This window comes from Harpia harpyja, chromosome 12 (assembly GCF_026419915.1).
Source record: "Harpia harpyja isolate bHarHar1 chromosome 12, bHarHar1 primary haplotype, whole genome shotgun sequence".
NCBI classification, from domain to species: Eukaryota; Metazoa; Chordata; class Aves; order Accipitriformes; family Accipitridae; genus Harpia; species Harpia harpyja.
Genome location: NC_068951.1, coordinates 7,227,716 through 7,241,909, shown reverse-complemented (window position 1 = coordinate 7,241,909; position 14,194 = coordinate 7,227,716). Strand labels below are relative to the sequence as shown.

General features: G+C 45.9%; 2 protein-coding genes and 2 non-coding genes across 5 annotated transcripts; all 4 read left to right on the top strand.

Moving 5' to 3' along the window:
• Nucleotides 1–7,704, top strand: CCT6A (chaperonin containing TCP1 subunit 6A). The gene is made up of 14 exons (XM_052804343.1): nucleotides 1–184; nucleotides 495–558; nucleotides 2,109–2,243; nucleotides 2,874–3,047; nucleotides 3,208–3,311; nucleotides 4,025–4,135; nucleotides 4,679–4,838; nucleotides 5,102–5,184; nucleotides 5,582–5,678; nucleotides 5,956–6,103; nucleotides 6,416–6,549; nucleotides 6,663–6,765; nucleotides 7,092–7,164; nucleotides 7,348–7,704. Exons 1-14 carry the CDS (start codon nucleotides 51–53, stop codon nucleotides 7,418–7,420), a joined length of 1,593 nt encoding a protein of 530 aa, XP_052660303.1. The 5' UTR covers nucleotides 1–50; the 3' UTR covers nucleotides 7,421–7,704.
• LOC128149739 (small nucleolar RNA SNORA22) lies at nucleotides 2,610–2,741 on the top strand. Its single transcript, XR_008237804.1, has one exon. It is a non-coding gene; the product is annotated as a small nucleolar RNA SNORA22 (small nucleolar RNA).
• Nucleotides 3,744–3,877, top strand: LOC128149738 (small nucleolar RNA SNORA15). The gene has a single exon (XR_008237803.1). It is a non-coding gene; the product is annotated as a small nucleolar RNA SNORA15 (small nucleolar RNA).
• An 831-nt stretch (nucleotides 7,705–8,535) lies between the features above and the next one.
• Nucleotides 8,536–13,764, top strand: SUMF2 (sulfatase modifying factor 2). Of its 2 annotated transcripts, none has more exons than XM_052804615.1 (9): nucleotides 8,536–8,688; nucleotides 9,065–9,221; nucleotides 10,226–10,340; nucleotides 10,940–10,984; nucleotides 11,196–11,346; nucleotides 11,919–11,974; nucleotides 12,410–12,494; nucleotides 13,021–13,186; nucleotides 13,537–13,764. In XM_052804615.1, exons 1-9 carry the CDS (start codon nucleotides 8,616–8,618, stop codon nucleotides 13,640–13,642), a joined length of 954 nt encoding a protein of 317 aa, XP_052660575.1. In that variant the 5' UTR covers nucleotides 8,536–8,615; the 3' UTR covers nucleotides 13,643–13,764. The 2 variants fall into 2 exon arrangements, with proteins under 2 accessions (XP_052660575.1, XP_052660576.1); XM_052804616.1 differs by having other exon boundaries at nucleotides 8,548–8,741.
• The last annotated feature ends 430 nt before the right edge of the window (nucleotides 13,765–14,194 follow it).

Here is a 14,194-nt window from a genome sequence, read left to right as displayed (position 1 = left end):
CCGGCCCGGCCTAGGCCCAGCGCGGAGCGGAGCAGAGCAGAGCGGCGGCCATGGCGGTGAAGGCCCTCAACCCCAAGGCGGAGGTAGCCCGTGCTCAGGCCGCGCTGGCGGTGAACATCAGCGCGGCCCGCGGGCTCCAGGACGTGCTGAGGACCAACCTGGGCCCTAAGGGCACCATGAAGATGTAAGGGAACCTCCCGGCGCGGTTTGGCGGGGGGGGGGGGGGGGGGGAGGCAGGCGCCTCAGCGCGCGGGCGGCCGTTACGGCCTGAGGGGAAGCGTGAGGAGAGAGGCGGAGGAGGCTCCTGTGAGGCCGGGACGCCGTTCCTACCGCCGGCATACGGCGGGGGGGGGGGGAAACAAAGGCGGAGGCCGCCCGGCCAGGTGGGGCTGAATGAATAGAGAAGGAATCGGTGCGGGCGTACGGCCGGACACGTGTGGCGGGGTCGGGGAGCGGGGTGTGTGTGCTGATGACCCGCCTCATGTCGCCCGCAGGCTGGTGTCGGGGGCTGGAGACATCAAGCTGACCAAAGATGGCAACGTGCTGCTGCAGGAAATGGTGAGCTGGTTCTTGCCTTCGCGGGGGTGGGCATCTTGGGGAGCCGGGGGCGGGGGGGCTTAGGCAGGAGCCTGCTGGTATTGGCCTTGAGTGCCTGTGGCGGAGGGGGGACCGCGTCCGCTAGTGCCCTCGGCCTGCATTTCTGTGGTATTTACCCCTGTGCGTTGAGGGCAAAATGTCCGTTGGGAGGAAGGTAAAGAAGTAAGTGCAGCTTGGTGGACGTTGAATGAATTTTGTGTGCTAATTTGGCAATTTAAAAGGAAACGCGAACTGTTGAAATAATGGTATCGGCACTTTTGTCCCTTTCGGTTTTGCTTACGGAAAGCATACTTCTGTTGTACTTGGAGCAGGCCTAAGACAGCAGAGTTCACCATGGGTGTGTGGCCTGGGAAGTGTTTAAATGTGGGTGATGGATGCAGCTCATACTGCTTTTCCATCGCATCTGGAGTTGTATCACAGTTTCCCCACCGTGGGGGTGAAGATTACACGAGGTGTGGTGCCATCCTGCCGCTGGCCCCACGGCGTCTCCCGTGCTGGGGGCCGACAGTGAGGCCGGGGCCACCGTAGGCCCTGGGTCGCGGGGCTGGCGGGTTGCAATGTGCCCCTATCCCCTGGCTGAACACGGCCTGTTAGTGCATATGGAGTATTACACTATTAGCTGTCTGTTGTAATGCAGCATAAAGTACTGAAGTTGATGTACACAGGGATCTGGCAGACGGGAAAAATCATTAAATCAGTTCTTACACGCTAGAGGTAGTACTTTAAAGGAAATAATGATAAAAAGCTGAACAACAGTATAAACGGTCCCGTTGGATTTTATCTCTCTCTAGTACAGTTACTAAGCACAACCTTTTCGGATGTGGACCTTATTCTGTAGGTTCATAGGCTTCAACCTATGTTAAAATACTTTTCGGTCAGCCATTGGAGATGCTAAGTGATGCATGTGTTCCTTATATTAAAAGGTTGACTTCTGTAAGGAACCTAAGGCCACGTGTGGTGGTTGTGAAGTTTGGCCAGGCAGACATGGTGCTCCTAGCTGGAAAACCGAATATACTACTTAGCAGAGGAACTGGCAAGAAACTAACTAATTGAATGTTCTTTAGTTTCATAAGAATGAGTAAAATAAACTGCCAAAGGAATAGCAGACCGGTTAGCATATGTAGAGCACTGATCGTGCAGAGATTCGTAAATTAGCTCTAAACCTGCTGGTTTTAGTGCCAGTAACAGTCTAGTTGTGATGGTGCATCCTTTGCCTAAAGGAGAAAAAGGCTCTGTCAAGCTCATAATGAGTTGAGGACTAGTTTGGCTCTTGGCGCTCAACACTTTTTGTGTATGGATGCATAATCTGAGGGGGGAAATAGTGTTACGTGGATTGATTCAATCAACTTATTGTCAAAGTGACTGTTGTTGTTAATTGGTGTTACTTGTTGAAACCTGCTGAATTGATGTGAATCACGAAAACATCAATATTTCGGTTAGCTGATTTCAGATTGCTTGCTTCCTGTACCAGTGCAGAAAGACTTACAGCTCAGCTTCTTATTTTTGTTTAGCAAATACAACACCCCACAGCCTCCTTGATAGCAAAAGTAGCAACAGCGCAAGATGACATCACTGGAGATGGTACCACTTCAAATGTCTTGATCATTGGAGAACTCCTAAAGCAGGCAGATCTCTATATTTCTGAGGTATGTATGCAGTATTTCTTTTATAGGTGGACAAGTCAAAAGCTTCATCTGAGACCATTCAGCTTGTTTTGTTTAATGCTTAATACTCATAAGTCAAACACGAAAATGAATATATTTCTGCTTAAAATGAGTGCATCACAGAACTTGTGAAATGGGGAAAAGCTGGAGAGTAGAACTTAAGACTTGTTCAAAATCAAAACCACTTATTGTGGATACTGTAGCTTTTAATAAGGTTTTGTCTGATACCTGCTGTTACTTCTGTTTGCTTTGTGTGAGTTAAAACGCTTTTTACTTGTATGTTAACAAGGAGATCCTCCCTGATGGTAGGTATTTTGGATATTGCAAGTTACAGAATAGGCGTTCATACTGCACAGTGAACACCCAAGTGTGCTTTGTAGTTCCCTTGGTTTCAATTCTGTGCTAGAATAATCTGTACTTTTCCTCTGCATTGAAGGGATTTGCATTCCTTTTATATGTATTCAGAAGGACAGTACATTTTCTTGTCTTTGTAGGGTGCATATTCCCTATGTTTTGACATTACATGGAATGTTGAAACAACAGGTTCTGTTTGTGAAAAAGCACTGTCTTGTCTTCTATTGTCTAATGATTTCCCTTCTTTCCTTGCATTAGGGTTTGCACCCTAGAATAGTAGCAGAAGGATTTGAGATTGCAAAGGAAAAAGCACTTGAAGTTTTGGAGCAGGTCAAGGTAACCAAGGAAATGGACAGGGAGACCCTTATAGATGTTGCCAGAACATCCCTCCGTACTAAAGTTCATACCGAGCTTGCTGACATCCTAACAGAGGTAAGTGTACATCTCTCTTCTGCCTCTTTTTGTGTGGAGACATCCAGGTTCAAAGTGCTGTGATTATTACTTATGTGAAGGGTGGATGGAAAGATGTGAGCTTGCACTTTGGAAGCCTAATGGTCGTTTGGGGGCTTTTTTTCTCTCCCCTCTATTCCAGGCTGTAGTTGATTCTGTTTTGACAGTCAGAAAACCAGATGAGCCTATTGACCTCCACATGGTAGAGATTATGGAGATGAAGCACAAATCAGAAACTGACACAACGTAAGTAATGAGTATCCTTGAGCTTCAGTTTAATGGTGCCCTGATATTTGAGTAGTCTGTGGGGTTTTGTTTTCTTTTTAGAAGAACTTGGGTGTCCTAAAGCTACCACCAGAAAAGTCATTAGGGAAGGGGTGAAAGAAAGGCAGAAATACAGATTTCAGCCATAAATTATTTAGACAGCAGAAGCTGTCCAGTCACTGAACTTGATTCCCTGACAAGAGATTTTTGAATAGTATAGAGTAACACTGGCTTAGGCTTTTACATAACAATGTCAAGTACTTACTCTTTTTTCCCTTAGTTATAGTGTCTGTGGCTCATTTATGGTTTAGGCTCGTATCTGTTCATTACAAGTACAAAATAGCATTTGATTAATGGAAACTGGATTGTAGTCATCTAGTTGGATATTCCATAGGCTTTATATTTACCTTGGTGGCATGGACGAATTCTGCACTAGCTTCCCTCAGTAGCTAATGCAGTCAGACACTATGCCAGAATAAATTCCTTTTTCACACTGATTGGTATGCTTTTTTTATGAGAATGGGCATGCCTTTTGAAGTGGGATACATAATCATTGTTTACTCCCAACAGAAGTGCACAGGCAGTTTGTGTTGGACCAGTTGCGCTGTGAATTCTCTTGACTAGTTTGCACTTCAATGAAATGCATATCTTCTGTATATGTATGTTGACACACAAAATGGTTTTTAATCTTTCAGGCTGATCAGGGGGCTTGTTTTGGATCATGGTGCTCGTCATCCTGATATGAAGAAAAGAGTGGAAGATGCTTATGTTCTTACTTGTAATGTATCTCTAGAATATGAGAAAACGTAAGTACACAGTACAAGGTGAGGAGCAGAAAATGCTCCTGTCTTAAACTTTTAATGAAGGTGTGCTTAAATAAGAACTGAAAGGACCACATAGACTTTTGTAGAGCGAGGCAGGTAGTGTAGAAGATGGAGTGGAAGAGGCGATGCTCCTTCTGCAGCTCTTTTTTGGGAAAGGGAAACTGGTGGCTGCAAAAATGTCTGAGGCAGAGCTTCGTAGTGGTTTTTACTTTGTTGTTTCATTGAAGAAAGGCTGGAAGCCCTTCCTTTCTTGGGCATAATTTTATATTGTAGAGTGAACATCTAAGTATACTTCAGGGTTTGATCAGTTTCAAATGTGTGCCTTATTTCTTGCAATGGAAGAGGTCTGAACTGGAAGGCAGGAACAGGTGTATGTTGCATGCTGGTTTGGGGGGTGGTATCTTGGTTTGTTTTGATTTCTTTACAATGTTGCTGAGAAGATTGATTCCTTATGCTTAAGTTTATTTCTACAGCAGAGAGGATAGTTTGCTTACTGCTTTTTTGGGGTTTTTTTGTCTCCTTCAGAGAGGTGAGCTCTGGATTCTTCTATAAAAGCGCTGAAGAGAGAGAGAAGCTAGTGAAAGCAGAAAGAAAGTTCATTGAAGACAGAGTGAACAAAATCATAGATTTGAAAAGAAGAGTCTGTGGCGATTCAGATAAAGGATTTGTTGTGATCAACCAGAAGGTGAGATGAAGGGTGTAACTAACTAGAAAAATTAATTTGAAATGTTGGCTTTCTCGGCAAGCCGTGTGCCGTTTGACTCGCTTTGTACAGTTCTTCAGACAGAAATAGCTAAATTTAGGCTGATGTGCTTTCAAATATATGCACAGAGTTCCTTCTTGAGATCTTTTTTGAGCCCAGAGGAAGAAGTTACTCATTAGTGTCAGACAGAGAGAGGGTATTTTTAGCTTTTTCTTTATCCCGATGGTCACTTTCTTTGTTTCTAGGGAATTGACCCATTTTCCTTGGATGCACTTGCAAAAGAAGGAATAGTTGCTTTGCGGAGAGCTAAAAGGAGGAACATGGAAAGGTCAGTTCCTGGGGAGAGAAGGGGGTAAAATAACTTGCTCTTCCAAACTGAAACAGTGAGTTGAGTCTGGCTTGAATCCACCTGTAAGGACTTGCTCTAGAAAGTCCACTTCAATCTATCCAGCTCTTCCTGGTGTAACTTACGGTAGTTTGTACAAACCATGGAAGCATCAGTTCAGCACACTGGGTGGTGTAGGAATTCGAGCTATCAATATGCTTCAAATGTAGGCACCTGTAGAGGAGACTTAATTCTACAAGCTTATTATTGTGAACAGAAGCAAACTGTTCCAGGCCTAGGAACTGGGGTGTTCTGCATGCTGAAATACTACTGTTACGTCAGTGACTTCAGATTTTACTTAATATAAAGCAAGTGCTAAACTGTACATGTTCTCTCTCAGACTGACCCTTGCATGTGGCGGTACTGCCATGAACTCTGTGGAGGATCTCACTCCTGACTGTCTGGGACATGCAGGGCTTGTCTACGAGTATACACTGGTAAGTACGACTCAGCTTTCAGCTGAAGGCAGGTTAAATACGCCTCACTTGATGCCAGCTTTTCTTTTGTCTTGCTGTCTGTGCATGGATTTTTCTTAAGTGTTTTAAGAGCTGTACTGGAAATTGAGAAAACGGAAATAAGGTTCTGCTGCTTCTCATAGCTTCTTGAAATGCTGTTAGTCCAAAACTGAATCCAGAAGTGTCCGTTCCATTTTTTTATGTGTATACATTGATTAAGCAAATGTATGACACAAATACATAACCCTGTTTTTTACAGGGTGAAGAGAAATACACCTTTATTGAGAAATGTGACAACCCCCGCTCTGTTACCCTGTTGATCAGGGGACCAAATAAGCATACGCTAACACAAATCAAGGATGCAGTAAGAGATGGTCTGCGTGCCGTTAAAAACGCTATTGAGGATGGTAAGTCTGCACTCTGTTTAGTGATGTTAAGGATCTTCTGTTGAAATTCACTTCAAAATTAGTGAATTTTGCATCGGCTTCCTTGGTATTCGATGCAGTCGGACACCAAGCTGAGTGTATTTCGGTGCTTTTAGTTACTGTTCTTACACCTCGTATTTTATAAGTAGTTGATAACTGTGTAAGTACTTACCTGATCAGATGCAAGCTGTCTTTTTAAGGATGAGGGAAGAGATCAAACGACACTAAAAATTAACTGTTTAAATTGGAATAGGTGCTTACTGTGAAGTCTCAGTATCAAGTTTTCCCTTGCAGGATGTGTGGTTCCAGGAGCAGGTGCACTAGAAGTGGCAGTAGCTAATGCTCTTGTGAAGCATAAACCTAATGTAAAAGGAAGAGCCCAGCTTGGAGTTCAAGCTTTTGCTGATGCCCTGCTCATCATTCCTAAGGTATCGGGAACTCCTGAATAAAGTGGCCTTAAAGCACCCTGAGACCCATCGCTTTTTCTCCTGGAGGTCTCTTTTAATTAACAACACGAAATAATATCTCTGTTCTCTCAAAGGTTCTCGCTCAGAACTCTGGTTACGATCCCCAGGAAACACTAGTGAAGGTTCAGACAGAGCATGCAGAATCGGGGCAACTCACTGGAGTTGATCTGAACACTGGTGAGAACTTTACAACATAGTTTGTAACATAGCTCTAGAGAGAAACTGTCGTGACTCAGCTCCACGAATAATAAAGTTGCTCTGAATGCAGAAAGCTGTACCGTTTTTCATAAAAAGCTATGCCGAATGCCTTGGCGAGTGTCCTGATGCTGCAGTCAGTCTTGGCGCGCTGTAGTACTTAAATACATTCTGTTTAAGTTTTTTGTGAAGATAAAGCACACGGTAACGCTGTGTTGGATGTAGCAAGTAGTATCAGATGTTAGCGAAAAGTCTTACTTGGAATTATGTGAGCTGGTTATTTAAAGACTGTTACACTTCTTTTGTAGGTGAGCCAATGGTAGCTGCAGCAGTGGGAATCTGGGATAATTATAATGTCAAAAAGCAACTGCTTCATTCATGGTAAATGTTACAGTATTTTCACTTTCAGTAGCAATGGGTGTTTGGTCATTGAAATTGCTAGGGTAATGTGGAATCGAGGGTTCCCACATAGAAGAAGCTGTCTTGAAAGGCAGAAATGAAGCCGAGTCTTCTTTGACCTATGTCAGAATGGCTAGTCTAACAATATTTCTTTAATCTTTCTAGCACGGTCATCGCTAGCAACATTCTCTTGGTGGATGAAATTATGCGAGCTGGAATGTCCTCTCTTAAAGGCTGAGTTGGATCTGCTCTTGTCGATGGTGGTCAGCTCCCGTCATGCCCCATGGAATGTCTTTAAGAAATCCACCCGAAGGCGCTCTTTTCTTAGCTGTAGTGGATTTTCTCAGCAATGGAGATTACTCTGCTGTAACAAGCAGCCCCTCTTTGTAAACACGGCCACTCAAAAATGTTAGCAACTATTCAAATATTTGGCTCTAAAAATCAGTTATTTATTTTTAATTTCACTGAAGTATACAACTGAAGTTGCTTTCCTTTTTACCCAATAAACTGTTATGTTCTGTGCTTTATGTGTGTTGGTTATTTAAAACTTTACCTTCCTTGGGCCAAGGTCTTGGAATGTTCTGCTTACCACCCTCGTGAGCAGTTGTGGGCTACAGGCCTTTGTTTGCAGTTTCTGACTGTGTTACTGGTGGCGATACCTGCCCTGGCTGTGCATCCCTGCTCCCGGGGGGGCTGTGGGAGTAGTGTGGGATTTGTTCAGTCCCTCACAAAGCTGGATTAAGCCCATCGCTTCATAGCTTTGTACTTGTTTACAACTAAAACTGAGTTACTCCAGAGTGGTTTGAAGTGCCTGTTGAAAGACGTGTTCCATGTTGCCATAACATGCTGGTAGATTTTTAACGCTGTTCCTGCTGCAATAAAGCACTTATGGACAAGGAGCGCTGTACCACATCCAGGCAGAACCGCGTCCTTAGCTCAAGGCTACCGCCAGGAGGGGGCTGGGGGGGAAACAGGCTGCTTCCCTCCGAAAGGATTTTCCCTAATCCTACCTGTGTTTTGTTATGCTGACAGACAGGAGCCTCCTTCCCTAGTCCCAGCTGGCTGGCTGAATGACTATAAAAGCTAAAACCAAAAAAACCCCTCTTTTGCATATGAAATACTTAACTGCCTGCTGGCCCGGGTAGCAGGAGGCTTTTCATGTACGGAAGCGAAATGCTTTTCAACCTTGGCGTGTAACTGCCGTGTTATGAAAGCATCCCTTCCCTTAAAAAACAAACAGCCGCTCGGTAACCGCGCAGCGCCCACGCGTGATCCCGCGGGCCGGACCCGGGCAAAGGCTTGCCCGCCCTCCCGTGGACGAAGGGCCCGGAAACACTTCCCCCCCTGAGCCGGCAGCTCTTCTGGGTCAAAACGGCGGCGGTTCCGGGCGGTGATTGCCTTTCCTCTTCCCGGAGCGGGTGCCGCTGCCCGGCATGGCTGCCGGCGGAGCGGGGCTGGCTCTGCTGGCGTGCTGCTGGGCGCTGGGCAGCAGCCGGGCTCTGCGGGGTGAGGGCGGGAGCTGCTGCTGCTTTTGGCCGGGCCTTCTGCCTTGGCTCCTTGTAAGGGAAGCCGTAAAAATCCCTTTGCTTCGCCCTGCGTAGGTTCCCTTTTTTTTTTCTAATAGTTTGAAGGAGCTGCCTTGCTGATTTCACCTGACTGGAGCCGTTCCTTTCCTAAGAGAGCCACTGAAAACGTGACTTTAAAGTATTTTAAGCATCTTAGCAAAAAAATGCAGACCTATACAAGTGCTACTCATAGTCGCTTACCATATTGCACCCCCCCCTCCAGTATACAAAGTGACTTTCTGGCAAATAATGCATGCTGTCCTGCGCGGTCGTGTTCAAAAATGAAAAGTTCTCGTACTGAATTTCTTCACGTTTAGCTTTTGGAAAGGATGAAAACATGGTGCGGCTGCCTGGGGGGAAGTTTCAGATGGGAACCAGTTCTCTGGAGAAGAGGAATGAAGAAGGGCCGGTCAGGGAGGTGACGGTGAAGCCGTTTGCTGTCGACAAATATCCCGTCACAAACAGGGATTTCAGGTAAGGGCGAAGGTTTGGGTCCACGTGGCTCACAGGGGCTCAGTAGCTCGGCCAGCCGTGGGGAGGACGTGGGTGTTGGTGCCGGGTCTTTTGGGGCTGGTTCCCAGGGTTTGAAAGCCAACGCTTGGATGCTCCCAGCAGTTTCATTAGAACAAAAAAATGTGTCCGTCAGTAACAAATCACCTCTATGGCTGCAAGGTGAAGCATCTTACCAGTGTAGCTTGCAAACATGCTTCCTCTCCTCCCTTCTTTGTCTTCCCTTCTTTGTCTTCCCTTCTTTGTCTTCCCTTCCCTCCTTTCTCTTCCCTTCTCTCTTTTTTTCCTTGCAAACATGCTTTTTTGTTTGTGTGTCTTTTTCCTACTAATAGGGCTGTACTGCTTCAGATTTCAGGTTCCTATGGGTTCAATTTCCATTTGTAAACACCGGACCACTCCATGTATTTTATAGAAGCCCTTGTACAGAGCACTAATAAATGCAGTGGGGGAAAATGCCTTTATTTGCCTGGCTGAGCCTGTGTTGGTTAAAAAGAGCCAACACTTCCAGCAACACACAGTAATGGCAATTACTGCAACTTAGGTAACGGGGAAACAAATGGGACAGAAGCAGGGTGAGATTACTTAGCAGTATGTGACTTTTTTGCATTTGGGGGACATTTAACTAACAGCAGCCATAGATTTTAATGGCTTTTAAGGGATTTTTGATCTCTGCAACTGCTACATTTTGTGGAAGACCAGAGTGCAGAGTGAGTTTACCTGCACAGGTAACACAAAAACTATCAGATCTATGAACAGATGCAAATCGGACTGTCTCATCTGTTAAATCTGTATCAAACCGACTGGAGCTGTGCCTGGGAGGAGCCGGGACTCTCCACCGATGGGGTGTCTGTAGGTCGTGTACGTTTTGCCTTGCCCTGAACTTACTGCATGTGCAGATTGCTGTATTTGGTGGTGCGACTCTTGAAGAACTCTTACCCAGATGCCTAAGCGTGTTGTATTTATGCCAGGGAGTTTGTTAGAGAAAAGAAATACAAAACGGAAGCAGAAGCGTTTGGCTGGAGCTTTGTCTTTGAGGATTTCGTATCTGAAGAGCTGAAAAAAAGAGTCACCCAAAAACTGGAGGTAAATCTAACTCCCATGGGGGATGAGTTTCAGTGATGATGATGGAGATGGTATTTCTGATCACATCTCTGTCTGACCTCTCTAAGTAAAAAAAAAAAACAAACCAGGAGGGGAGACCCTTGCCGGTATTGCTTTTCCACTGAGTAGCAGCTGCCTCTCAGTGCAGAGCCTGGCCATTCTCAGGGGTTTTTCTTTAGTCTTGGGTTGTTTTGCTTTTGAAACTAACAGCAGGGTTGAGCCTGGGTTGATTTATGGTGCTCCTCTGTTTATATCCTCTCCAAACACTGTCAGACTGGACTCATGAGATGCTCCAGTAAGCTGGGAGAGAGCAAAGCGCATTTCAAAGGTTTATTAATCAAACCTTAAAATAGAAAAACTAAACAGCATGGGCTTCTTGGTCTATTTTCACTTTTAAAAGCGAATGCCTCTACTCGTTGGAAAGCGCTATCAAAATGCCTGTGATAACCCAGCTCAAACTGCAGGATTTAACCATTTCCAGACTAACAAGCGCTCTTTCTTTACACACACTGCTCTAGGATGGTGTCGGGGGGGGGGATGTTGCCAGTTCACCTTTAATCTGGTGGTGTTTCTTTTCCCAGTCTGCCCCTTGGTGGCTGCCCATTGAGAAGGCTTTTTGGCGACAGGTGAGTAAAAAAGTTGGGTGCGGTGAGTCCTCTCTGTGCTGGGTGTGTGCATGTGTTAGGGTGTGCTGAACCTTATTGACCGAAAATGGGGAAAAAAGAGCATTTCTGGTTGCTGGATGTTCCCTGCCTTGTCCTGTTCTGTCCTTTAGTCCCTTTTTAATTGAAAAGCTTATAAAATCAATTAAAATCTGTTTGATGCAATTCCTCTCAGCCCTCGGGTCCTGGCTCCGGCATAAAGGACAGGCTGGATTACCCGGTGCTGCACGTGAGCTGGAATGATGCGCAGGCATTCTGCGCCTGGAAAGGGAAGAGGCTCCCAGCGGAGGAGGAGTGGGAATTTGCTGCCAGGGGAGGACTGGAGCGTATGTACCACAAGCTCTGACCTTTTTCCAAACCGAGGCACTGAGTAACGTTAGTTCCACCAGATTCAAACTTCCATCCAGGGATGTTTTCAGAGGTTAATCTGGGGGGCTGAATGACCTCTTCTGGCCTGGGAGTCAAATTTATAATGATAATAATGATAATAATAATAATATAGGAAGAAAAAGTGGCTTATCTATGGTCTTAATGTATCTTCCTACACAAAGCATTTCTGCCAGCTAAAAATACCATTTCTTTGGTTTGGGGCAAGGAGTGACCCACCTGTCCCCACACACTGATGGTGGCATAAAGCAGCTGCTGGGATCACTGGGGGGACTGCAGGACTCCCTGGTGCGAGCAATGGTTTGTAAATGGAAAGCTGTTGCTGATTCCCGTCTCTCCTCATCTCCTTGGCAGTGTCTGTAGGGATTAGACCGACAAGCCCCGTTCATATAACCTGTCTTGGTGTCCTGAGCTGAGCAGAAAAGGACAGTCATAAAATCCTGGTTAAAAATAGGCAAATGCGGAGGCTGGAGTGACACAGGGGTAACGGGTGTCTCTTCCTTTTTGGCAGAAAGGGTGTATCCCTGGGGAAACAAGTTTCAGCCGAACCGTACAAATCTGTGGCAGGTAAGATCGTAAAAATGATCCTGTCTACGCTGAGCTCTTGAGGGTGGTGTTTAACCTGACCACAGAGTGTGCGTGGCTACCTGAGCAGGCTGCGTGGTCCTGGGAAGCAATGCAGACTTACCTGCAGAGGACTGAAATTCAGCTCTTGGTGGGTTATCCGAAATACCCTTACAGGGAGCAAACTTAGCCCAGCTTCCCTGGGAAATCAGGATTTCAGTGCTTCCAAAAATTCATACATAAATTTGTCTGAAAAGGAGGTTGTCTTTGGAGAACTTTAGGTGGTTGATCTCCTCTCTTGGTCAGAAATGCTGCATAGAGTTAATTTACCACAACGAGTTATTTCCATTATTTAAGTGTAACACCGTCCTGTGAAGAGCAAGACTTCGCGTTGTCTCCGCAGTGGGTCTTTGCTTGGAGTGATCTTTCTTCCCACAGGGTGATTTCCCGAGGGTCGACACAGCCGAAGACGGTTATCACGGCGTCTCACCAGTGGCAGTGTTTCCTCCTCAGAACAACTATGGTATGGAGCAGGCATCCCCACCCTGGTTTTGGGAATGGCATCTGCTTCCTAAATTAACACTAATTATAAAATCCTGTAGTTGTGGCAGAGTTTCAGATATGATGTGGGATCACGTCAGCATCTTGATAGAATAACAGAGCCCAGCAAAAGCACTGATGGTTGTTACTGACGTTGGCCGATGTGCACCTGGTGCACTTCAATGCACCAAACCATCCCATGCTTTTAATTAGAAGTCAGTTATTTTGCAGTTCATTGTGATTTACCTGAAAGCCCCGAGCACATTGTTTTGAGGGCACCAGATGCCATGCCCTCACAGACACAAAATGATGAGACACATTAGAAGTCCAGTTGTAAACTGGGGCCAGTTTGAAATACAGTGAAGAGCTTCTGATTCCCAGTCCCACCATTAAACCACGCTCTTGCAGTGATGCTTTGAATGTCACACCCCCTCCCATACACTAAAGTGCTTTTGCAGCCTTTGCAAATGTGCTCTCATCATCCTGATGCAAATCCCTCTGTGTCTCAGGGCTCTACGACCTGCTGGGAAACACCTGGGAGTGGACCGCATCGGAGTACCTGACTCCGGGGCTCTCATCCAGGCAGCGCGCTCAGAACATGCGGGTCCTGAGAGGTGCCTCCTGGATTGACACTGCAGATGGGTCTGCAAATCATAAAGCTCGTGTTACTACCAGGTAGGTCTGGGCAATGCCCAGGCGCTGTTTTGCAGTGATTTCTTCTTGCTTGGTCGTAGAAGGAGGGGTGGTTATTTTAAAAGACATTTGTCTCTTCCTACTCAGTTTTTCTGAGAAGCAGTTAGGAAAACATACTGCAAATACTGCTAAAAAATTTCCTGCTATGAATACGTTCCTAATTCCTTCTCAAATAGTGTATTTTCCATCAATTATTTAGAATTAAATGCTTTTCTTGAAGTTATTCAAGGGAAGTGGAAGATGTTTCTATTCTGTTACAGAGGGTCACGTTAAATGATATAAGCATTAACTAGGAAGGATCCCTAATGTTGGGTCTCTTTTTTCCCTGTGAGAATGGGGAACACGCCAGACTCGGCCTCCGACAACCTCAGCTTCCGCTGCGCTGCTGACATCCCGCCTGTCATGGCTGAGAAAAGCCAGACCAAACCCGAGCTCTGAGGAGGTCACTCGGGAAGACCTGAAGGCATTTTCTCCTGTGGAGATGAACAAACAGTAACCCCCAGCAGTCACTTTCATTAAACCCAGTTTTAAAAATTAAAAATAAATCCTTTCAGCTAAAACTCCTTTCTGCACTGGGATATCTGGGTACAAGCAGTGATTGGGAATGGCAGGCAGGGTGGTTTGTCTTTAATGTCCTTTTGGGGTGGTAGGTATTACAGTTCTCCTTTTGGTGCCCCTTTTACAGAAGCAAAGGGGTGCATGTGTGGGACGGGGCCACAGCTGCTCTGACCTCCAGCTCCAGCTGGAGCAAGCAAACACCCGCAGCCTCCCCATGACCACCGGCATGGGGCTGCCATGAGGGGCGGCAGCGGGGGGAAGCAATGGGGACGCATCCGTGGAAGGGGGACTCGCACATCAGTCCCCATCTCCTCGGGAAGTCCCAGCTTCATACCAGCCACCCAGCCTTCCCTGAAGTGAAACAAGGCACCTTTATTGACCCTTAAAGAGTGACAAAATGACATGTGTCCTCATTTCTAAGTGCATGGATGA

What these genes read in the sequence shown, in the direction of transcription:
- CCT6A (XM_052804343.1), top strand. Translation starts at nt 51, where the DNA reads ATGGCGGTGAAGGCCCTCAACCCCAAGGCGGAGGTAGCCCGTGCTCAG. An exon ending in ACGTGCTGCTGCAGGAAATG is followed by an intron (nt 559 to 2,108) that starts GTGAGCTGGTTC and finishes ATTTTTGTTTAG; the next exon opens with CAAATACAACACCCCACAGC. An exon ending in TTGTTGTGATCAACCAGAAG is followed by an intron (nt 4,839 to 5,101) that starts GTGAGATGAAGG and finishes CTTTGTTTCTAG; the next exon opens with GGAATTGACCCATTTTCCTT.
- SUMF2 (XM_052804615.1), top strand. Translation starts at nt 8,616, where the DNA reads ATGGCTGCCGGCGGAGCGGGGCTGGCTCTGCTGGCGTGCTGCTGGGCG. An exon ending in GAGTCACCCAAAAACTGGAG is followed by an intron (nt 10,341 to 10,939) that starts GTAAATCTAACT and finishes TTCTTTTCCCAG; the next exon opens with TCTGCCCCTTGGTGGCTGCC. An exon ending in TCCTCCTCAGAACAACTATG is followed by an intron (nt 12,495 to 13,020) that starts GTATGGAGCAGG and finishes TCTGTGTCTCAG; the next exon opens with GGCTCTACGACCTGCTGGGA.